The 24,155-nt window shown below is 37.1% G+C and overlaps 2 protein-coding genes across 4 annotated transcripts; both read right to left on the bottom strand.

Moving 5' to 3' along the window:
* Positions 1-85: 85 nt before the first annotated feature.
* Positions 86-18,026, bottom strand: LOC124637290 (peroxiredoxin 1). Of its 3 annotated transcripts, XM_047173645.1 has the most exons (6): positions 17,881-17,963; positions 17,405-17,499; positions 7,335-7,475; positions 2,709-2,848; positions 2,104-2,272; positions 86-746 (listed from the first exon to the last, which is right to left on the bottom strand). In XM_047173645.1, the coding sequence occupies exons 2-6, from the start codon at positions 17,494-17,496 to the stop codon at positions 599-601; spliced, it is 690 nt and encodes a 229-aa protein (XP_047029601.1). In that variant the 5' UTR covers positions 17,497-17,499; positions 17,881-17,963; the 3' UTR covers positions 86-598. The 3 variants fall into 3 exon arrangements, with proteins under 3 accessions (XP_047029601.1, XP_047029608.1, XP_047029617.1); XM_047173652.1 differs by lacking the exon at positions 17,405-17,499 and having other exon boundaries at positions 17,881-18,026; XM_047173661.1 differs by lacking the exons at positions 17,405-17,499; positions 17,881-17,963 and adding an exon at positions 12,695-12,813.
* LOC124637308 lies at positions 13,419-16,812 on the bottom strand. Its single transcript, XM_047173672.1, has 2 exons — positions 16,505-16,812; positions 13,419-14,111 (listed from the first exon to the last, which is right to left on the bottom strand). Exons 1-2 carry the CDS (start codon positions 16,606-16,608, stop codon positions 13,901-13,903), a joined length of 315 nt encoding a protein of 104 aa, XP_047029628.1. The 5' UTR covers positions 16,609-16,812; the 3' UTR covers positions 13,419-13,900.
* Positions 18,027-24,155: the final 6,129 nt, after the last annotated feature.

Raw genomic sequence — 24,155 nt, 5'->3', positions numbered from 1 at the left:
TGAGTCTGAGTCAAGAATAAATAGATGGCGTTACTCAGCCCCGGTATGTCTACTGTAGATATAAGGTATCAATGAAACACTATAGTTTTTCACATAGCTTTTATTACAGCCTCGATTGAAGAGTACAATAACAGGATCTCCGTTGAATACTGATTGCGTGAGGTACTAAGCACCTTAGTCACCTACATTACATTATTGTCCAACTGTTATAGAAAATCGGAGTAACCAACTGTTTGAGCCATCCAACTTGATTGATTTAATGGACATTTCACAGCAAGAATGATTTTGGCATGCCTATCGCTTGAGATTCAGACACGCCAACCTTCAACTCCAATTTTCCGTGCAGTGTTTAAAAAGTGCGAAAATTGCTCTCATGATTGTTCTCATTCTGATCATTACAGCCATGTTTTTTTAATTATAAACTTAACTAACATTGTTCATGAGCGCAATTTCCGTGGTTAGTGTATAGTTACTAATTTACGTCTCAACTTGACTGCACTACACCTGTAACAAGGCTAGTATTTTGTATAAAATGTCTAGAATGTTCTTTTGGATGAGTGCAGTGAAGTTGGAGGGTAGGATATGTGGTGTGGGGCGTTTAGTTGGCGTCGATGAAGTATTCCTGGGCAGCCTTGGTGTCGGGCTTGATGGTCTTAGAGCCGGGCTGCCAGTTGGCGGGGCACACCTCGCCGAACTTGTCTGTGTACTGGAAGGCCTGAACCAGGCGGAGGGTCTCCTCAACAGATCTGGGGAACAAAATGGGTAATTTAAATAAGTAAATATCGTGGGTGCTTCGTGAAATTTGTGGACTTAGGGGCGGAAGGATGCGAATAAAAAATTTTTGGAAATAGCTTTTACTTTCACGTACAACAAATATCCGCAATTATAAAAAAAATACAAAATAGCAGTACTTATGTACTTCTTATTAACATTTCTACCATAAATTATGTAGGATCGTGCTATGAATCGAAGGTCGACAGTTTATCACGTATGCGAGAACCTACAGCCGTCACGCATGTCGAAGGCTACACAGCAGTATAAAAAAAAAAAATGTTAATGTTAAAATTATGTGAATTTCAATAAATAAAAAATACCTGCTTTGATGGTGTGTATGTGAAAACTTACAAACATTGTGGCTGATCTACAATATAGCTGATAAGTTTGCTTGTTTTTATGAATGCAATAATAATATAAAATTATATTTTATATTCATTGGCCTTTTTTATCGTCGACAAACATGTAAAGAAACTAGCTCAACATACGCTGCTAAGCTGAAGGACATGTATGGGTGGAAATAGGGCTTGAACAGGTGCAGCCGTTATTATTATGACTGCATTGCGCCTTCAATTATATTGGATTATTGAAACCTTCACAGGCACAGTAATATATGTACGCAATTTTACTTTGACACACTATTCTCTATAGGTTTCATTAGGGAATATAAATTATGCATACATAATACACATTTAGCAACATTTTACGAAAAAAATAGGATGTAATTCTATGACTATCAGAGTATAAGTTAATTAAGACCAATATGTTAAACCTAAAAAGACGGCGATTAATATTGAAGCAGTATAATTAAGTATTAATTCAACGTTATAGAACATATCTAATAAACAATAGGCGATTATACCATACTTTATTTTCTTTAGCAAATCATTGAGTGACGAATGTGACGATAAGCAATCATTCAATGTGGTGCACATTTATCATTATGAGTTACGTATAAAGGTTACAAGTTACATAAACAGCAGGTTTTATAGCTGCAGATAAGTTTGTTTCACTAAAGTGATAAATATATCAATTTGTCAAAAAGTAATAATTGTTTTATTTTGATAAATAATAAAAAATGGAAAGCACATTTTAGCCCATGTAATTATTATTTACTATTTCTATGACATCTAACAACCATAAGAGTACTTTCCTTTGATCATATCTATAAGCCTATGTAAGATGACACCTATGTAGTTGCTTCTAAAATTATAACGAGCCTAATGTTTTCTCCGTCAGAGGAGGCCTGTGCCCAGCAGTGGGATGATAAAAACATACATATTAATATGGATAACACCCCGAACTGAATACAAAGAACGCTTCACGTACCGTCCGACGGGCAGGTCGTTGACGGTGATCTGTCGCAGGTTCTGCTTGTCGTCGATGATGAAGAGGCCGCGGTAGGGGATGCCGCTCTCCTCGTTGAGCACGCCGTAGTCGCGCGCGATGCGGTGCGACTTGTCGCTCAGCAGCGGGATGTTCATCGGGCCCAGACCACCTGCAAGGGTAAGTTTGTTAGTATAAAAAACATTGACCGTTAACGTACCCGGATAAAATACATCCTATATAAGCCATGCATGGTGCTAGTAGAAACAGTGATATCATTTTCATATCTGTTCAGTAAGGGTCAATTCCCACTGAAAGAGCAGCGGCCGGCAGCGGCCGGCAGCGGCCGTAATTGCAAGGGATAGAGCGCGAGCGCGGCGGGCCGCGCTCTTACATTTTCCGTGCTCTTACGGTCGCTGCGGGCCGCTGCTCTTTCAGTCTACTACCCTAATAGTCTTATCACAGAAAAATCTTTTTATAGTTTAGTTATTTTATACATTAGTGTGACATGTTGCAACATTTAAAACAGAACTATACTATACATATTATTACCTCTTAAGATTTTCAGATGTGATATTTGATAGCTAAAGTAGCAGTTATGTACTGACCCTGTTTGCGTGGAGTGTTGATCCAGGCGAGATGTGTGAAGTGTGAGTCGGTGGAGGCGCCGATGATCTCGCAGCCGATCTTGCGGAAGTCGTCCGCGCGCTCCGAGAACGCGATGATCTCGGTCGGGCACACAAACGTGCTGTGGACAAGACAAATGAATAAGTTATATTTTGTAATTTAGGGTTTGGTCAGGTATGTCGTGAAGTGGCCCATATATTTGCATATAATGGTCTTTTAAATCAACATTATGCTCTGTAACCAAATTCGAGGCTAAACTAAATTACTTAAGAGTTCATCATCCTATGGTACTGACAGTGGACCCGCTAGAATGATAAATTGAATTGAATAACACACATGACTACATGAAATAGCAAAAGTAAAGATATTACTTATGTATAATTTATCAATAACCCACCATAATTTGATGTTTTGAAAGCGATAACTTTTATCTGAGGTTTATTATATCACTACAGGGTCAGCGATTTCTCCAATTAAATTACAAGCTAACAAATATAGATAAAGAACACAAAATATTTTTCAATTTATTACGTTACAGCGATTTTAAAAAGCCGCAGTCATTAAGATACCGTTTACGACCAACAATTCAATTCAATAGGTTCTTAATATCTATACTTATAATAAATCTGTAGAGAGGTCAATTCTGTACATTGAATATATTTCCAAAATAACTATTAGAGGGTGATTAGTGATCGATACTGATGCCAAAAATGCAATCAGTAAAATTTTTGTCTGTCTGTCTGTCTGTCTGTCTGTCTGTATGTTCGTTATGGAAACAAAAACTACTGGACGGATTTTAATGAAACTTGGCATAAATATTCTTCATACTCCTGGGCAGGTTATAGGATACTTTCCATCACGCTACGATCAATAGGAGCAGAGCAGTGAAGGTAAATGTTGGGAAAACGGGAGAAGTTACTCCATTTTTTAAGCTTCCGTCGCGTGTGCAGCCTTATTGGTTACAGCTACACAGAAACCATGTACGACGGAAATATTCTTCATAAAATTATGTAAAAAATATCCCATGGCAGCATATGTCTATCTTTTATGGTTCACTCACAATAACACGTAAAACTCTCGGTAGCTTAGCAGTTCGGAGCTTTCTGATTATATTTGTCTACTATTTCGTTTATAACACTCTCACTCACACTAATTAAACATAGTTAACAGTATTATCTATTAATTAAAAACAGAATGATTTAAATCGGTAAAGAAACACCAAAGTTATATGTACATGAAAAGCGGTAATAAGCCATCGCGCGCGAATACTGAATCACGTACGCTATAAGGATCATTTTTGTGCAACGGTCACCGCGCTCGACGCGACTCGCGGCGCGGTGGCTGCGCGAGCTTCATACAATATTTGGCTGTTGGTGCGATTGATGCGAATAGACGTTCAGAGCGTTCAACTTTATTGCGCGACTTTTAGGTTTTAAATAATTTATTTTTAACTTTCTTTTGTTGTTATTTTATAAATAGGTTGTTACCTATTAGTTATTTTGGTCTTTAAATATTCGTTCAAATTACAAATTATTAATAGTTTACATTTTATTACTTAAAGTAGCAGTAAGTACGCATAGATTTGGATAATTGGAGGGGCTGGTGGTTATTATTTCTTCCTCTCTTTGCACAAAGTCCGACTCTAACGCGGACGAAGTCGCTGGCAGAAGCTAGTAATAAATAAATTGATAATTTTTATATATTTTTTCTGAATAATTCAAAATACATGCTTGTATTCAGTTCCTACAAATAACTATGACGAATATAACTTTTCATAAAGTGATACTTTTAATTGTATTACCTACGGCTAGAATCAATATTGACGTTAATTACTACAATTGCTTGGTGTCCAAGAATGCTAAGAATAGCCTAGTTTAACTAGAACGTTTGTTTGACTACAGTTAATATTGTACAACGCAGTCTACGAGTAAGCGCTTCTGAGATGTTCGAACAGAGGCGCGCTAATGACGCTCAGGTACAAAGATCATAATAGCCAGTTGACAGATGCGTGGAATGATAAACACTGATTGTGTAACGTGTTTACTCACACTTTGCAGGAATTTGACGCAAAATAATATGAATTTTGGACAAGTTTCAGTTGTTACAATAGGAGAAACTATACTTTCGAACTATATTAAACTTTCTTCAATGTTTTCGACAGGAGTAACCCATGGGGGGTTGATTGACCGCGAATTAAGACAAAATAATATTGAATATGTTATCCAGTTTCTCATTGGGCAGGCATGATATTTTGTCCTTGGTTCGAAAACCAATTTAACTATGCGAAGCAATAGTACGGTTGACTTATAGCCTTGCATTGCGATGTGTCTTCTGCGCAGTGAAGGAAGTCTCAATTTCTGCCTAACCTACAACCACCTCACAGAATTCGCCAAGACTTCTGTTCAGACCAAACGATACACAAGCCCATAACGTACTTAAGAAACAATTTTGCAAAGCCCCAACATAAACCGCATCTCCGACAGTCACATTGCACCCAATCCTCATTTTACCGAGGGGTCTCTTTGCAGGGCTCGGTCCGGGCCTGGTCTGACTTAGGAACGTCTTCTTGTGTCCGCTGACACGAGCATACTGCCTTTTGGAGAATTGTCAGTAAAGACGGAGATGGTGGGGCCGCTTGGGCACTGGGCACTTGGGGCTCGTCCTTCGCAGCCTCTGTGATGTGGGCCTCCCTGAACATAGGCTTGTCCTTACATAACGACATAAGGTTGTTTCACGTATGGTCTGAACTATAATAAAATGGATGGCATATTTGGAGGACAATTCCTCGATTTTAATACTAGCTCCAGTTCCAATAATATGTCGAAACCATTCGTTTGGAACGTATCATTTGCAAGGCAATTTGTATAAGTAATGAAAATTGGACGTAATCAAAGAATTTGTAACACGTATTTTTGCAACAACCTTCAAACCATGAAATTGTCTGGATACCATGAAAATCGTAATTGGTAAATAGCAGAAGAAACTCTACTTAAAACTTCCACGAGGATAGCACGTGTCACTCATGAAAATTTAAAAAAAAAACTCAATACAATGAAACTGTTGTGCAATGTGTAATTAACTGGGTGACGTATAATTGTAACGGATTAATGCATGACCAAAAATAGTTAACGTTTAATATTAATTCGATTCAATTGGGTTTAGGGCTGTAACAAGGGACTTTGTATCAATAGTATGTAGGTTGCATATTTTCGACTTGATTAATAGTGAACTCCTTTATCATACATCTATGACATATCATGATAAAGTGAAATAACTAATCTAATATGATTTTAAATGGAACTATCTAGTAATTGCTAATGGAAAATAGGCTGAACATTACAAAGTGAACTATCAGAAAGCGACCACATTGAGTTACTTTTTCAATAACTGTCAACTTTGTTACTAAGCCAAATCCGATGATAAGAAAATTCCTGCATTTATATACGTTTAGTACCAGTTAGACAGCCCTGAGGTGACTGGGTTACTCGTATGATTGTGTGGTAATGAGCGGAACCGGTTACAACCGGATGCACTGCGGTCGGTTCAAAGAACTGAATACCCATGTTTTATTATGAATTACTTAACATAAGTGAGCTGTAACATTGAAACGGGATTGAGATAACTGCCACTGTCAATACCCGTAGTTTTTTTGAACTCGGAATTTTATGGATGGAATCATAAATATTTGAAGTTCATTAGATGTATGCGTTGCTTCTATTTTTACCGTCCATCCATATATTATAGTTTAAATTTAATATTCCGTATGTGTAGTCCCTTAGCATTTAGTTCGCATTGTTTATGTTCTATGATCAAATAGGCCTAGATCAGGGATGGCGAACCCATGGCACGCGTGCCCGTGGTGGCACGCAGCTAAATAATTTGGGCACGCCATTATTTTTCAATTAAAATTATGTACCATAACCACGTACTATTAAATGTTTCTCGTGGATTTAATCGGATCACATAGGAACTACTTCCTATATCCCGAACAGAGCCTATTTTATTAACATATCTAAGCATTGATGTTAAAAGATTTGCGAATCAAAAACAAGTCCCTTCTTCATAATCTTTTACCTTTTCATGTTAACTATTTGCCATAAAGGCACGCCTCTATAATTATCATTGTTTTTTTTTAATTGGGCACGTACGTCAAAAGAGGTTCGCCATCCCTGGCCTAGATCGTTATATAGCATGCATAAAGAACGTCACGACTTATCATACAGCATACAGACCCAAAATAGGAGTCTAATGGTGCTATTTTTATTCCGTGACGTATATGAACGAGTGATGAAATACCGACTGATATTATGAGTTCGAATGTGCTTATTGTTATTCTTTCAGAATAAAACCGCTGAATCTACTGAGATGTAATTTCGCAAGATAATTGGGACCGAGGAAACGATTATACATAACATGTAGTTCACTAATAGCCAGTGCATCTTGACAAACCTGACCTAATCGAGACTTAATCGTCCCTAAAAGGTCTTGGACACACCAAGACCAAGATACGGCCTTCTTACTGTAATTTCCACGGGAGGGAAGTCATACCTCATTTTAAAGCTAGAACTAACAAGAGCATATTTATAGGAAGGTACTAAGGTACTTACAAGTCAAGGGGGTAGAAGAAGAGTACAACGTATTTGCCCTTGTAGTCGGAGAGAGCGATGTCCTTGAACTCGCCGTTCACCACAGCAGTGGTCTTGAACTGAGGAGCGGGCTTAGTCAGCTGGAGAGGCATCTTGTTGAAACTGGAAGTTAAATTACGACTCTATTAGTTAGACGCAAGGTTGATATTTGATTGATGTTGAAGTTTTGTTAGCCGCGAATTTTTCGCTTGCTCTGGTATTTTCGTAAAGCCAATTAAACATTTGCTTAATTGGCTAGAGTAAATATTTCTGAGCAATTAAGTTGAAGAATCTATAATTAGAATACCTACATATTATTGACTTTTGCTGAACGGGTCTGTTTTAGGAGTCCAGCATGGACATTGGAATATGTCAATTTGTGAGACAAGATATTTACATCTTCAATGTACTGTTACTGAACTTTACAGTCTATATTTAATTAAATCCTTGTCCTTGCTCATGAGTTCATATCAGAAGGGATGGAGCAGCATGCACAAGTTGACATAATTTACACCGACTATAGCAAATGCTTCGATCGTATTGACCATCATGTGCTGCTGCAAAAGTTATTGTCGGCCGGAATACATGGTGACTTGTATCGGTGGTTCTGTTCATATGTTGACAATCGGACTCAAGCAGTAGTGCTACAGGGCTATACATCTACCTGGACAGTTGTTCCCTCTGGAGTCCCACAAGGCTCAATTTTAGGACCCTTGCTTTTCATTTTATTTATATCGGACATAAAATCGTGTTTTAAACATTCGTATATTTTACTTTATGCTGACGACATGAAGATACTTAAAAAAGTTCATAATGACTTGGATACACACCTCTTACAGGAGGACCTTATAAGATTTCAGACTTATTGTATCTTAAATAAGCTACAGCTTAATGTGTCTAAATGTTATCACGTTACATATACGCGCAAAAAGACCTTGATAGGTACAGGCTATACACTGTATGGTCAAACAATTAATAAAGTCAATACCATCAGAGATCTTGGAGTTATATTTGATAGTAAACTATTATTCGATCAGCACATTGAGTCCATAGTTAAGAAAGCGGCAAAAGCGTTAGGCTTCATAACTAGAATGTCTGCAAACTTCCGATCTATAAAAACAATTAAAATAATATACTGTTCATTTGTACGTAGTCATTTAGAATATGCATCACAGGTCTGGAACCCGCAATATGAGATTTATAATTCTCGTATTGAGGCTATCCAGAAAAAGTTTTTAAAATACATTGATTTTAAAGCACGGCAGTATTCAGCAGATTACAGTCAACGTTGCCACAGATACCATTTCTTACCTCTGGAACACAGACGACTCATAAATGACATTTGTTTTTTATTAAATATAGCGAATGGCACAATCGACTGTGCCGAACTAGTCGCTAATATAGAACTACGAACAAATCAACTCGGTTTACGTCAGCGCCCACTGCTCAACGTCCCTTTCTCGTGTACGAACTACAGGCGAAATGCTTTCTTTGTTAGGAGCACGGCAAGCTTCAACAAACTACCCCTTGAGTTGAACATTGATCTTTATTGTACATCCGCTAGTACGACAAGGCGGATTTTAGCAAAACAATTTTTTGAAAACTGATTTATTTCTTTTTTTTTTATCAACTAAGTATCGTTATCGCACGAACTGTAGTGTTATTATTGTAATTATCTAAAATCATTATCTATACATAGTTTAATAATGTAAAATCGTCATAGGTTATACGTCTAATTAACATAATAACATGTTTATGTGGAGGCTTGTTATTAGCAATGTTTAGTTTTAATTTTTTTTTTATACTCATAGTTTGTAATTAGTCTGTAAGCCTTCTTTAAAATTAATAAAAAAAAATAAAAAAAAAATATTACGATCAAAATACTAAGATAATGTAGGTGTTTCTCGAATAAGTATTATTGTATCTTTCAGAATCTTGTAAATTTCATTTTGTAACAGATGATATCACTAAATAGTAGACAGAAATAATGCAATATCTAAGTACACAAATAGGAATAATCTAAAATTACACGAATTATTTCAATTAGGCATACCTATCAAGTTATCTTTAATACAGCATGACATGTAAGGTTTCAAGTGTTATCGTACCCTGCTCCAATTTAATTCGTCGATACGATTACATTTTACTTTAGTGAGATAGGGGAAATCATCAAATGGATATTTTTTAAATTCTGTAAGATTGTAGATGGGAGCCCCTTATTTGAGGATAATTTCGGAAACAATAACTTATATTTCGATGTTTTAAATAAATAAGGATAGAAATACCTACACATGTTTTTTAGAAATAGTTAAACAGAAATATTATATGTCAATGTAGGTATATGAAGTTTTGTATGAAGTTGGTTGTAACAAACTGTAGTTGTAATAGATCTATCACGATGTCATGTACCGTTATTCACGAGGTTAAAGACGTTAGCACGAGACGAGAGTCTGTGTTAACGGGATATTTATTATTTAGTCGCACTGGGAGATGAATTTATATAAATTTTAATCTCCACTTTTCGGAAACTTAAGGTAGGTATTATTCACAAAATAAAATAATTATTTTTAACAAAGTTTGTAAAATCTTACGATATATTCACACTTGAACGCACAGCTGAATAAATGGGTTATTCTAAGTTAAGAAGTACTTTCGACGGCAACGACAAAAAAATACGTTTTTTTTCAATAAACTTTACAAATAACCTATTTATCACTTAAAACTAAATGTTTCCTACGTGGTCACTAAAATTTATTGCAGAAATGTACGTAATTAAGTCACAATAAGCTCTAATATAAGAAAAATGTCTCTCCCCTGGTCTGTCCCCCAGCTGACTTTATTTATAAATCAGTAATTATGAATGTATTAAAATTCAATAATTATTTTAAACTCTTTAATTTTATAGGTACAGTAAACTTAGTAATAGTATCTTACAAGTAAAAGTGCTTTTATTCCAATTCTTTAAAAAAAATATGGACACCGAAATTTGTCCACCGAGTTTCGTGTCTCGTCCCCTGGTCTTTTGTTTTCGTTCAAAAATCAGTTTTGATCTCCTAGTCTGTAGAAGTTGTGACCTTGAATGCATAGTGTGTAACGTGAAGTTAGCAGCAAACGGCGCATAAGCAACTGCGCCGCCTTTATTGTCGGCCATTTCGATCATGCTACTCGCTGGGTGCAGAAAAGTTATGTGAATGCAGTCTTTCCTCTGGTAAGTTTTACATTGTAATTTTTTGTTAAAATACTAACATATACTTCAATATTTACTATGAATAGTGTGTACATTGTTATGTTTGTGTGTGAATGACGTGCGCGAAATACTTTTACGGCTATTTTAGATTTCTATCGAAAATGTATCTCCCCTGGCGTATTTCCCCTGGCTCTTTTGATGGCAGGGGAGATACTTAATGTCCAGGGGAGATACATTTTTACGCGTTTCCATTAATACTTCTAGTTTTCTCTAATCCTTTACTTGGCGTTATGCTTATTTTAGCTTTACAATACCATATTACGTTTTATTTACAGAAAAATGGCTTGAAAAGGAGAGGATAGCAGAACGATTACGATATCAAAGAATTAAAAATGACCCGGATAAGTATTTCATCGTTGTACTTGTTTTTTTTGTAGCGTTGGACTGCAGATTTAAGTGGATCTATTTCTTGCGCTTGTTTTTTTTTTATTTTCAGGTTTCTTTCTTTTCTTGCTCGAGTTGACTTTTGCTGCACGATCTCCCGCGAAGCAGCTGGCCTACTAGCCAGACTGCCACCGTGGGATCTGGAGGCGAGAGTCTTCTTGCGCCTGTACGACTGGCGCGAGGAGGCTCAGCGCCGGGGGGAAACTCCGTTGCCGGGGCAAGTTGTCGCGCAACGGGTGGAGCTCCGGCGCGATCTCATGGTGGCCTGGAGGCAGCGACTGTCGCAACCCAGTGCAGGGCACGCCACCATAGTGGCGGTAAGTCCCCTCTTTGATTTGAGGAGTGGCTCGGGAGGAGTCATGGCGCCCTCACGTACCGCATGACGCAGGTCCTCACCGGACACGGTTGTTTCGAGAGGTACCTGCATCGAATCGGTCGTGAGGAGGCGCCCGGGTGTCACCATTGTGCGGACAGCCCCGAGGACACGGTGGACCACACAGTCCAGGAGTGCCCTGCGTGGGAAGGGCACCGCCGGGTCCTCGTCGAGGCTTTAGGCGGCGGCGGCCTCTCGCGTTCGGCCCTGGTTCAGGCCATGGTCCGGGGCGAGAGGGAATGGGATGCCGTCGCCTTCTTCTGCGAAGCAGTCATGCTCGAAAAGGAGGCGACGGAACGTCAGAGAGTTCGCACCTCTCATCCCGACCGCCGCGCTGGAGCAGGTAGACACCATGGGCGCCGGGTGTCGCGAGATAACTCCCGGCCACCATAGGCGTGGGTCTGTGGGCGGTGAGTTCGGGTGGCTCTTCGCTCATGTCTATTTTTAGACAACAGACCCCTGTCGGCGGCGAGCGTTGTTCCACGCGCTCCTCAAAGAGATGTCAGCATCCCCAGCGGGGCCCAGTAGGGCCAAGGCCTGCCGGGGCTGCGGGTTGTTCGAAAGAGATACCGCGGCCCTGACACATAAAAGGCCTACGACGGAACACGACGGTTTTTAGTCAGTAAGAATCTGACACTCCCTCACCGCTGCTAACCCACAGCGGGAGGGGTCATTTGATGATTTTTGACGTAGTTAAAAAAAAAAGTTGACTTTTGCTGTGCTGCCTGCGTTCGCCTGTTTATATTTTGAGGAGGCGGTGGGCCTTCATTATCTGAACATGGTGGTGTTACTTATATCTTGGAGTGCTAAACGTCTTCTACGAATTTTTGCTTTTTCTCTCCTTATTTCAAGTTTATACTGAGAATTTTAGAAGAGAATTTTTTGTTTTTGTTACTTAAATAAATAATTCGTAATTAAAATAAATAAAGATGATTCTTAAAATTAACCTTGTTATTTTTTTTATCTCTTCCCTGTTCATGAAGTATCTTCCCCTGTACACCTTGTCTCTCCCCTGTATTGTGTATTTCCCCTGGTCACTTATAAAACGAGATAAAACCAAAAAATTGACTGGACCCTTTGTAAACGTTTTCAACGTAGCCGTTTACATTTAAAAATGTATACTTAAGTAAAAATATATTTAAAAAAACTCGTGCCGCCATTTCATACAACGAATTACCTCTTAACTTAGAATGACCCAAATACAGAAAACACCGTTGTCAAAACGCAAAGTATCAGAAAACTAATAAATGCAAATCATCCTAATTTGTAAAAAATAAATGAAGAAAAATAGAACCACAAACACAGAAATATTTCTTAGTGAATATTTGAAGAACTCACTTCCGAGACGTCTTATCACTGGGAACACTCGCGGACAACTGAAGTCTGAAGTTTTAAGTTAACAAAGACAAGTGACAACAACGCTGATCTTTAGCGTAGATCGATAAGATAGCTAACAAGTGGTGCTTGACAATTACAATTGAAAAAGTTACGTCTGCTTAATGTGTGTAAAGAATTATAAACTTAAGAACAGTATTTTCTGGAAATCTCTCTCTGACAAATTATTTTTATTCAGAAAAATTCAGTAAGATACCAAAAATACTTACGTCATGCACATCGAGCATTTTTTTAAAGAAAATAATAATAGAGTCGAGAATATTCCATGGTGCGAAGTTATACAACAATTTTATCTACCAAATGTCAAAGGTTGATGGTAGATAAAATTATTAAATAATTAACTCTGTGTGTCTATAGCATCGTGAGAATAAATAGTAAACGTATGCAGATGCACATATTGTTAAAACTTATGTATGACGACACTTAGCAAATTCTTAGCCAACATGGATTTCTACAACAGGTAGGTACAAAACCCGACTTTGGAGAAAGGGTCAGAAAGACTGGCATAAATTGCGAATAATATACCTAAATAAAAGTTAAACTACTCCATAAACTCAAATAGAAATATAATAAGGATTTTAAATGGTTAACAATACTGTTGAAACTGACACAAAAAAGCAGCATGCCACAAGTAATAGAACAGCATTAATAAATTAAAGACCAGCCAATCAACTAGGTAGTTTACTGAGTTGAAAAAACTATTCATTATACAAGATACCATGGATATCGACCGTGGAAGGGCGACTAAAGTTCGATATTAAATTAGTTTCCAAATGAACTGCCCCGAATTCATGAATATAAAAACAAAATCCATCAGCTTCTAACAGAATGACTTTTTTGGTACGTCGTGGAATTATCGTCTTTTACAATGTGATAAAACAGTCACTTCAAGTTGGAATCTTGAATTTCTTTCTGCTTAAAATTCAAGGTTGCTTATTTTAATGTTGAAAAATCTCACGGTAGTTCTTGAAGAAGAATAATAATCAAAATGTAGACAAATATTAAGTTTTGATTCCGGCATTCTAGAAGCTTCTTCTAGATACTTAACAGTACGTAGAAATCTACCATACAGTATTCAGATATTAGATAGCTTGTAAATCAGAAAAAAATGGACTGCAATATGGCTAAAATACTATCTCGACAAGGGTCCTACTGTCTCAAGTAATTGCGCAAAACTAACCGATAACCCTGCGAGATGTATCGGTTCAAATGCCGTGGTATCCACTCGTGTACAATATCGTGCATATCCTTAGTCTCCCTCCACAGTCCAACCAGCAGGCCTCCGGTTCCATAGTGCAAGTATTCACCAAGTAATCCGCATGTGAACATGTTTTTTAGTACGGTTTCCAAGTTGGTGAGCCTGGGAAGGAGGACAACTGCCCATTATGAAGGTTTCTCATGGCCTAATGAGAGAAAGTTCGGATTTGTGGGAAAATGGTGACTTCCTGTGCTTGCATCATATTGTGCTTATGTCTAGACCACAAAATATTTGACGACACTCGCTTGTTTTTAGTCGGATTTTCTAAATGACGAGGGTACTAGAAGCCTGTCCTAGACTAGCCGAGGAAGCTGTCAAGTTCACATGTACTTCTTGGGAAGTAACAAACAAAAACTGTCATTAAAAGAAATACTTTAGAAGCAAACGACAACAAAATGCAAAGAAAAACAATAACTAGATAGATAGTTAAATAGGGAGACGTTGAGATGATAATACTAAGCTGTTTACGAGTTTTATCTAGAAGATAAGACAAAAGATGCAGAATTAAGTTAAACTGGAGTGTTTGCCGCGCCTTTGTTCTTTGTTTATCAGGTTAACGTCAACTGAAGCAGTTAGGAATTTAATATCTTCCACATTATACATTCTCCTGTAAGTCTTTATAAAACTATTTCTAGAAGAATATAAACTGAGATTTCTTAGTAGGGAGTTTCACTGCAAAGTGATTGGAATGTAGTTTCCTTATCATATAAAATATCAAAAATCTAGACAATAACATAGTAACAAGATATATTAAATCGCCTTAATTAAATAATTAAAATAATTAAATAATTAAATAATGTCGGGACACCTTTTCACACACGGTTGGTTAGCCCCATGGTAAGTTATTAATTAACTTGTGTTATGGGTGCTAACACAACTGATAGACTACATATAGCTACACATATACATATTTATAAATACATATTGTAACACCCAGACCACGATCAACAAGCATGCTCATCACACAAATGTCGACCGAACCGGGAATCGAACCCGGGACCTCAGATTCGGCAGTCCGGCTTGGTGACCATTGCGCCATAGAGGTCGTCCTTAATGCATTTATCTTTAGCCTTGACTTGAATGAATTCTTCGTGTCCGATAAGACCAGGAAGGATAACGTTCGTATTACAAGGATTGGGCGCTATAATTCCATTACCACGAAAATGTGCGAGTGCGTTTCATACGGAACGATGACTGATTTATTTGATAGCAGGCAGGATTGCAATTGCAAATAGGTATCTCTGCAGAAGTGCAGAATCAAATTGAGTTGTAAACAGGCGTTGTAAGATAATGGCAACATGCATAGTTTTAATTCCAGAAAAAGAAAAAAATTGCCAATTGCACTTATTGTTTACAAGGGGATGTGGCTACATTAATTGTCAAATGAAAGGTAACATAAATGTTCATAAGATTTTTCAGCGGTATGACCTAATATTTGATCAAAATGTCCTAATTTAAACCAAATTTTCCTAATTGTTCGCAATACTTGTAAGGGAAAAATTACCACTTAGCACCCCAGTGCGACTTGTTCCTAATGTATGTCAATGGCGTGACGTCATACTGAGTAAAGATCGGGTGCAAGAAATCAATACTGATGTAGTATGATGAAATTGTATGAAACACTAGTTGCTTATAGTGTCGTGTGTATTGATGTGTCACTTGGTTATTTTTGCATTTATTTGCATAAAATGTGGGATAATGCAAACAATTAATTTTAATTATTACATTTGTAAGTCTCTTTCATACCCACAGACATTAATTTGCAATTTAGATTATTGGCAAGAAATAATTGATTAAGATTGAAGAAGAATTAATTGTTTTAAGATGAAAATAATGTAGAACAAAGATCATATTATGTATCTTTCAATGCAAATGACAAAATTTGATGTGCCTAGGCACTATGGAATATTTTGTTTGTTGGCTTGAAAATCAACCATGATAAAAACTACTCAAACACAAGAAAAATAAGCATTTATAAACCACCTGGTTATTGTAGTCAGGTATGTATAGAACAAATACCTATTTCTTTGCTAGAAATTACTTTTTTCTGATAACCCAAGATATTCAATTAACAATGCTGCTATTCAACCATAGATATCTACAGCTGATACACTAGTTAACCTTGAAGGTTTTGCAGACAGTTAATTAACTTCGTTGATTCACAATACTTGTGTATTTACTAAACGCTAATGGATCAATTATAGTCAGAACTTCAAGATGGGTTAACCAAGTTATCAAGATGGAAATAGGTATATCTACCTACCATAGTTTTATATTATAGTAAGTAAATTAAGTGTCAATTTCAAATGTACTGATATTGACACTGGGTTGTCTATCGTGACAATTAAATACCAAATTACTGACTGTTTAAGAAGATACAAATACACAATTTACTACAATAATACTTCACTGATGTCAATACCTCTTAAAACTACTATCTATCTAAATAAAACCTACGTACTCAATACTCTGTACCAAAAACAATAGAGGATCACCTCATAGAGAAAGGCCTCATCATAGGCAGTAAGTGTTCAGGCTTGTTGAGGTCGATGTTATTGCCCTCATCGCCTCTGCAGTAACACTTGTGTTCCATAGCCATCTTGACAGCTGACACTTGTTAATTTTGACGTGAACTGGACCAATTTGTTAAATGTTAGTTTACCTTTATTGTTCAGGAGGACTAAATAGACTCTGAATCGGCCTTGTGCACAGCATTATAGTGCTCTTAAATGGCTCAGATTGTACCATGCCTGAGCTGTGTGCCTGAATTGGTTATTTAAATTCTTTTATATGCCGCTTTTATTGACTCTGGGCTGTACGCAAACTGCTCAGTGTCACAGATAATAATTATATAGAGAATAATTTGTGCACAGTCAGATCAGACTGCAGATAACATGTAGAAAGTTAGACACACAGTGATGTGGGTGTCTAATCATCTATATCTCTATATGAAATTCTAGAAAAAGTTATCTTAAAAACTATGAGTCATCAGTCATGCATAAAATTTGGAGAATGTTTCACAACATTTTTAAAGTTTTACTAATACAGTAGTAGCTAATTACATGGAGACACTAGGTTGAAGTCATGCATTACTTTGCCATGCAAAGAAATACCACAGTGAATGGTCCGGCACGTTTCAGAATTTATTTGAAACACACTTGTAAAACATACCACCTACACCATACTTATTTGCATAAACAAATTGATGAATTCTTTTCGAAAAGGTCACATTAGAAGCATCTTACTTGCTTTTCTTTTGAGGCAAAACTTAAGCAACATGCTAACCCTATCACCTTGCAAAATCCCCAAGTTCTACGAAACATTAAGATAAAAAATGTTTCCTTGAGCTAAGAGCGATAGCGCGAACTTTCTATTTCGTGGAACAGACCAATTACCTCTCTCCCATAACTTTTTTCGCTAAATTCCCCGTGATTTCATCCTCAGACTCACAGCGTAGCCTTTTCCTAACAATGCCTCCGTCTTGCATGACCTTTGACATGAAAAACATTACTGAATAAGTTCCTAACGGTTATCTCTCACTGGAACTTCGGATGTTAAGACAATGTTAACTACGAAATAATTTTGATTATATATATATTCAGTTACCCCATTTTCAAAAATATTTTTAATAATATAGATGGTACCTAATTGTGCTCGTGGCATCATCAGCGTCGTTGTGCAATAATGTCGTGACCACAATAAACCAACATTTTTTTTTACTTCCAGTTGGATCTTTCCATTCACTGGCCAGACAATTACACGAAAAATTGCCAACAATACACAGTACAAAATTAAATTAAATTAACAGAAAGGACACATATACATGCTGGTTATAAATCACTGTAAAATAACAATGCAAAAGATCACTTACTTGATAAAAATGTGGAGAGCAAATTGATGAACGTACAACACGCCCCAACGAACGTACGGTAGAAAATAAATGACAGCCGGCCGGAAAACATGGCGCGCACCGGCCGGTGTTTTATTGCCAGTAACATTACATATTTTCAAAACATGCAAGATATTAATAACTGAGAAAACAAAATAATAAAATGTAACCAAAAAATGGAAAACAATAAATTAAAATCGTTTTGGTTTCGAATAAAATATAAAAAACTAAATAAATAAACTGTAGGTATGTTGCCATGACAGGGTCCAACTTCCACATTCAGACCATCGATTCAGACCGTGGCTGGCTGCGTACCTAGTATTTAGATCGGCGTAGAGATTTTACGTATGGTTAAGAGATGGCGCTTTATACAATGATGTTGTAAAAAAAGTATTTTTTGGCTAGATTATTTTTTACCTAGTATATTGATTTATATTAATTGAAAACTCAGCAGTGAACATCAATGAAAAGTATTAATAAGGATGACAAAATTAAAAAAAAAGGTCTATTTAAGTATTAATTTACAGCCAAGTACCTTCCTACCAAAATATTCCTACCTACTTTCTTTTGGGCAAAATAACTTTACATTCAGGTATTTATGTAATCAAAACATAGCCCATTCACTGTCCATGTCTATTAATAAGAGTTAATTTATTTGCTTAGAACACCGCCTCGTTCACTATATTTAGGTATAATTTATACGCACGTGGGGGTTAAAAGGACCGGAATCTCTGTTATAGACTGAAGGCCATTGTGAGAAAATGAAAAGTATAGCCGTAGGGCATGTATTTCGGGTTCCACCGGGAGGAGCGATAAATCTGCACCTAATGTGACCACTTGACCGCTAACTGATTTGGAGCAGAACGCTTTATTACCTTACCCTATATTATTTTGAACTCTATTGTTCTTTACGAAAAATAGCTAAAATAATAGGGGAATTGAGGAAAATGTGTCTTTATGGGCTTGGCTTGGAACTATAATGGGGTGTAGTGTAATAAGACGCGATTAGACGTTGAATTGCTCTTCGTTTTATATTAGGAGTCAACATGAGAGAATTTCGTCTCATTCAATGATCCATGTTAGAAGTTGTATATATATAAAGGTGTAGGGTGTAGGTAGTGCTTACTATATATCTACGTACTTCATTATTTAAAGGCGCAGTTTAATTTAATCATACGATGCAAAATCATTCGTCTAAAATTCGTCATTTCATCATCGTCAGTTCCGCACCTACAGTAAAAAATCTAAACAATCCTAATAATTTTATGAACTAGTATTGTCAGTTTCTGAGTTACGTTGCCGAAGACATACATACTATGTACAGTTTTTTTTTTGTCAGGGGTTAAAAAACAAGGCCTGTCTTTTGACACTGAGCCAACAATTTCGCATTACTTAGTTCTTATTACTGAGAGCAATAAGCTTGGACAATATCATAGTGTAAGACAGTGCCGGATTAAGGGTGGGGCCCGTAGGAAAACAAACATTAAGCAAAATAAAAGTACCTTACCTAGGCTACATGAATGGCACGTCATAAATAGGTACTTACCAAGGTACTATTTCACCAAGACTTACGTACCTATCTAGAGTGATTTGAAAGGAAGGTTTTAGTTGCAAAGTCGTTAAGTAAAATTTTTAAACCATATTAAAATTTTACTCACACTTATAGCGCCTTGAGCTTATGAAGTGGCTCAATACAGTCTTTAGTCATGGGGCCCGTAGCAGTAGGCGAGCTACCCAGTAGGTACAAGCCTAATCCGGCACTGGCTTAAGGTGGGTTCCTTGGCAAGCTCTGGTTGTTCCACAGGTTCACAAACCGTGACAAGTGTGTTTGTTCCGCATGTTAGTATTTATGGCTGTTGCTCCCATTGTTTCAGACATAGCTTGGAGAAATTCACTGGCTTTTGAAGTAAATGTTATGTTTTATTTTGTTGCAAATTGTTTGTTTTATAAGCTTGTTTTCTTTGGGTTATGAAAGAAAGTTTCGCCTGTAAGCATCAGAATTTTTTTTCTAAGTTTCTTTTGGAGCATAGTCTACAGCTATAGCAGGGATATGACACGGGCCTGGATTCATAGATCATAGAAAGACTGGACTTATGATGACTTATCTACTTAATTATGTTGTTTCAGGAAAAATCTAGATTAGAAAGTTGCGAAATATTTTGCCAGGCTTGCCATGGCTTTGGATCGCAATGGGCAATTGAAGGAAGGGCGGTAGATTAACTTGATACAGTTTTGCTCTCTTCATTCGATAATTTGCCATCCTTGAATCCTCTTCAATGAATCTATCAAAACTTTAGCTAGACAAAGGTTATATTTACGTACATATAGTAAGTAGCTTTAGGTACTAGTAACACAAACATCACCCACTTACCTTACATTATACATGAATTGAATCCACATTTACATCGTAAATTTCGTTAACACCTCCACCTAGTTTGGTTACGTAGGCATAATACCCACCCAAAACAAAAATGTGAAAGGCTGCCAAGTTCGATAATATGGGAATGCTTTGCCTATAAAAAAAGTGAGATCTGAATAAGTACCAAGTTCCATATACATACTTCAGTTAAAAATAGTTACTTTTTAATGATGTTACTTGGCAAGTTGATATGATGATATGCGTAAATTAAATAGATTTTGAGTTATAGGGGGGTCGAATTTGGCCCGAAATGGTTCGCGTAATATAACCCACGGCCGGTGTGTCGCTTTTTTTTTGCTCGAACTTGGCGGAGACACTGCCGTGTGTCTAGATAGGTAGGTAATAACTATGTCATTGCCGCGGTTTCGATAACATCATGAGGAAACTACTTAACGTACCTTATGGCCTAACAAACTCGAAAATTACGTGACTCTTGAGTGCCGTAGTGCCTACATATAGATAGATTAGGCCAAGATTTTCCTTAAACAACAGTTCACTATGAATTTTCACGATTTTTTTTTTTAAGAAAACAGTTGTTCTAAGAGAAACGGGCGTTTCTATTGCCGGTGCACTTAGGCCTTAGAAGCGCAGACGGTACAGATTACTCACGCTCAGTTTCGTTAAAAATTAAGCACTCACTGCTTGAATACCTATTAGTACTAATATGTTATTACTGTAGTGACAGACGTACGTACAATAAGCCCTTCAAATGCCATTAGGCATGGTTCAACGGCTGTATTGTGTTTCTGACGGCACTGTTTATTAGTTATCTACATTAGGTACGATCTTAGTATCGCTAGACATCTTAGAATTGGAAATTGAACGTTGTCAAAATACAACCTATTTTATTTCAAAACAGGTGTTGCATTAGAAAATTTTCAGTTTGTTTTTTATTATGTGTTATAAGACACTGGGCAAGTAGACATGTGCGTGCTGACGTCCATGTCAATAATTAATACATTACAATTGCTGTTGTTTTGTTACTAACATTAGGATAAGGAATTACTAACACTTGTATGGATCTTTGGTCTGAAATAAATAATTTATTATTATTATATATTCAAAGTAACCAAAATTGAAAGAAGACCAGTCTTCTTTACTGTCTACTTTTTTGGAAGAAGACCAATCTTGTTTCAATTGTTCCAAAAAAGTAGATACACATTTTTTGCCGTAGACAGCGTGGCGGTTAGGCCTCATAGTTACCCTTAGTAGCTTGTTTGCTCTAGATTGTGTTACTAGTGCCGTACACTATCTATTTAACTTATGTACTCGATATAACCATAGGCTGTTCCCTAGCCTTCTTTATACCACCTAAAGAGTTTTGGAGAAACAGCCTCAGAACGCGGCACAAAGCACTCCATCATGGCCGGCCCAGTCGGCCGGTCCTGCGAGACGCCCTCAATCTTGTTAACAGCGACATGCAATTATGTCCAATCTAACTGTCTTGTTCACCTGCACTTGCACTTAATGTCTAGCCACACATGCCTGGATCTTGTCTCTTTTGGTGGGAAGGAATCTGCGTTTTTGTAAGGGGATCTTTAAAAAGATCCTTCTATCGGCTTGTTTCGACTCTAAGGAGCAACGCATAAATGTGGATAACTTCTAGCCTCAACAATGTCTGCTAAACCTGCTAGTCATTTTGTAAAAACAGACTCGTTTTAAAATGTGATTGAAATTTTTGAGAAAGCAAAAGAAATAACAGTAGGTATGATAAAAAGAAATGAATAGATTTTAATGGAAATATCTCATTTCTTTTGCGACAGTGAGAAGTATAAAATATAGAATGAGAGTAGTCACATCAAGTCTTTGACTGAAGTACTGCCGGCCTTGAAACAAGAAAGGAAGCATCAAAAATTCTGAAAGTACATCACCACAAAATCTACTCTCTTACCTCGAACAGGTACAATCAATGTACCAAATTTTGTTCTCCAACCGATAAATCTTTTAAGAGCTCGCTGCTTATCCATAATACATGGGCGTATCGCTCTCCGAGTTTATCCAATCTATCGCTTATTCGCCTCATCCGGCCAATGTTGATAGATAACTGGTATAATGTATTATTTATTGTTGTTTTCATTTGTAGTCGGTGCGGGCTTTTGATCAAGTTCCCCGCGCTTTCTGACTTCGAAGTCTGCAGGGAATTCGGGGGTACATTAGGTGTGAGCCAGGGGACTGGCTTTGTTTTTGTTGTGAATGTTTTTTCGATGAAGGATGTTTTTGATTAACGATCAGAAGAGGAAATGTTTTCCGTGTCTTTTCTAAAGGCAGGGTGGCAGAAATAACAGAACGAAACAGCTTCCACCAAAAGAAATATCGCATCGAAATCGGATATCGTTTAAGAGCTGCTATGACCCAAACACCGAGACACAGCGGTTAAAATAAAACTCCTATTTTGGCTTTGGAGGTTAAAAATGATCATAGCTTCCAGCTAAAAAAATCCTAACAGTTAGATCTAGTCTGCAGGTTTACGACCTCATCTAAAATATCTTGATAGATCTTTGAAGAGCAATGAAGTACATACAAGCTCATTAATGAGTCTAAGATAAAGCGTCAGTCAAATGACAAAGTCAATAACTCATTCAGGCCTAAATAAATGAGTAGGAAAATCTGAGTCCAACAATCACAGGCCAGTAATGTACCGGGGAGGTATAAATTAGGGTGGCCATCCATCATGGCGGACAAATCAAGCGGCGGCCCGGCCTCCGGTTAATTTGTCATGCCCTGTGTACTCATATTCACCAACTGCAGGTACCTGATGCAGCTATTTTTGGGGCTGTTGATCTTTGTTATCATGGTTACTGAGGTTATGCTATCGGTGCTGTATACTTATCACCGATGTCTGTCGTCTCGTCAAATGCAGTAACGCGGATGGCGCATCTATGTATAATGTATAGGTACCTTATGTTCGGAATTAGACCAGATATTATCAATTAGTATTAGGTATTATCGTCGTCAATTCTAAAGTTTATGTAGCAATTGTGTACAAAACCATGTTTTTCAATACAAAAAAATTCATAGGTCCATTTGCTGGTGTAAATAAGGACAATAGCTGTTCTTGATACACAAAACTTCAGGAGTTGTCAGTTGTCTTTTTATATCTTTCTCTTTTACATCAATAAAAAACGACGCTGAAAATACATTGACACTCGCCAGCTTTCTAACTTGCAAACAACCTACGACAATAAATCTCAAAACAACAGTCTTACTAGCAACGTACGTAGTTTAAATCAACACGGCACACCAAAGCCAGTCGGAATACAATCTCTTTAGCTACATAAACGACTAGCGGGCTAGCCTCACACTGGGTTCCGGGGCTCCCATAATTTCCAAGCATTAGTCAGCCTTGACAAATTCAGTGGCACAATATAACGCATGAAGCTGAAACGCTTCGTGCACCAACATAAATTCATTTCGATGACACTGCGTTCACTGGGCGATTTGAATCGAGAATCGCAGAAGGGACAGTTCTGTGATTTATGAAGAACTGCCTATGTGTGTTGATATATTGCACGATTTAACTATTAAGTATGTATGTTTTGTAATATGTTATTGAAACTAATTTAAATACTTTTAGAAGGTTACCGTCATGTACTAGTAGTTCCAGGAAGTTTGGGATTGTTAAGGGAATGTTACCAAAAACTGCATTTCAGCAGGAGTGGCGGTCTGGGTGTTGTTCGTATAATTAATTATTCTATGCTCCATTTGATTGGGACCATTTTATTGTTCAAAGATAAACACCAATAATATAGATTGAACCAAACTTCTTACAAGTAGATATGGATAATTGTGCATGTACTTAGCAGATTTTTTCATGTCTACGTCATCATCAATTGGTAGG

The sequence above is a fragment of the Helicoverpa zea genome, chromosome 2 (assembly GCF_022581195.2).
Source record: "Helicoverpa zea isolate HzStark_Cry1AcR chromosome 2, ilHelZeax1.1, whole genome shotgun sequence".
Lineage (NCBI taxonomy): Eukaryota > Metazoa > Arthropoda > Insecta > Lepidoptera > Noctuidae > Helicoverpa > Helicoverpa zea.
This window is presented reverse-complemented; position numbering and strand designations above follow the sequence as displayed.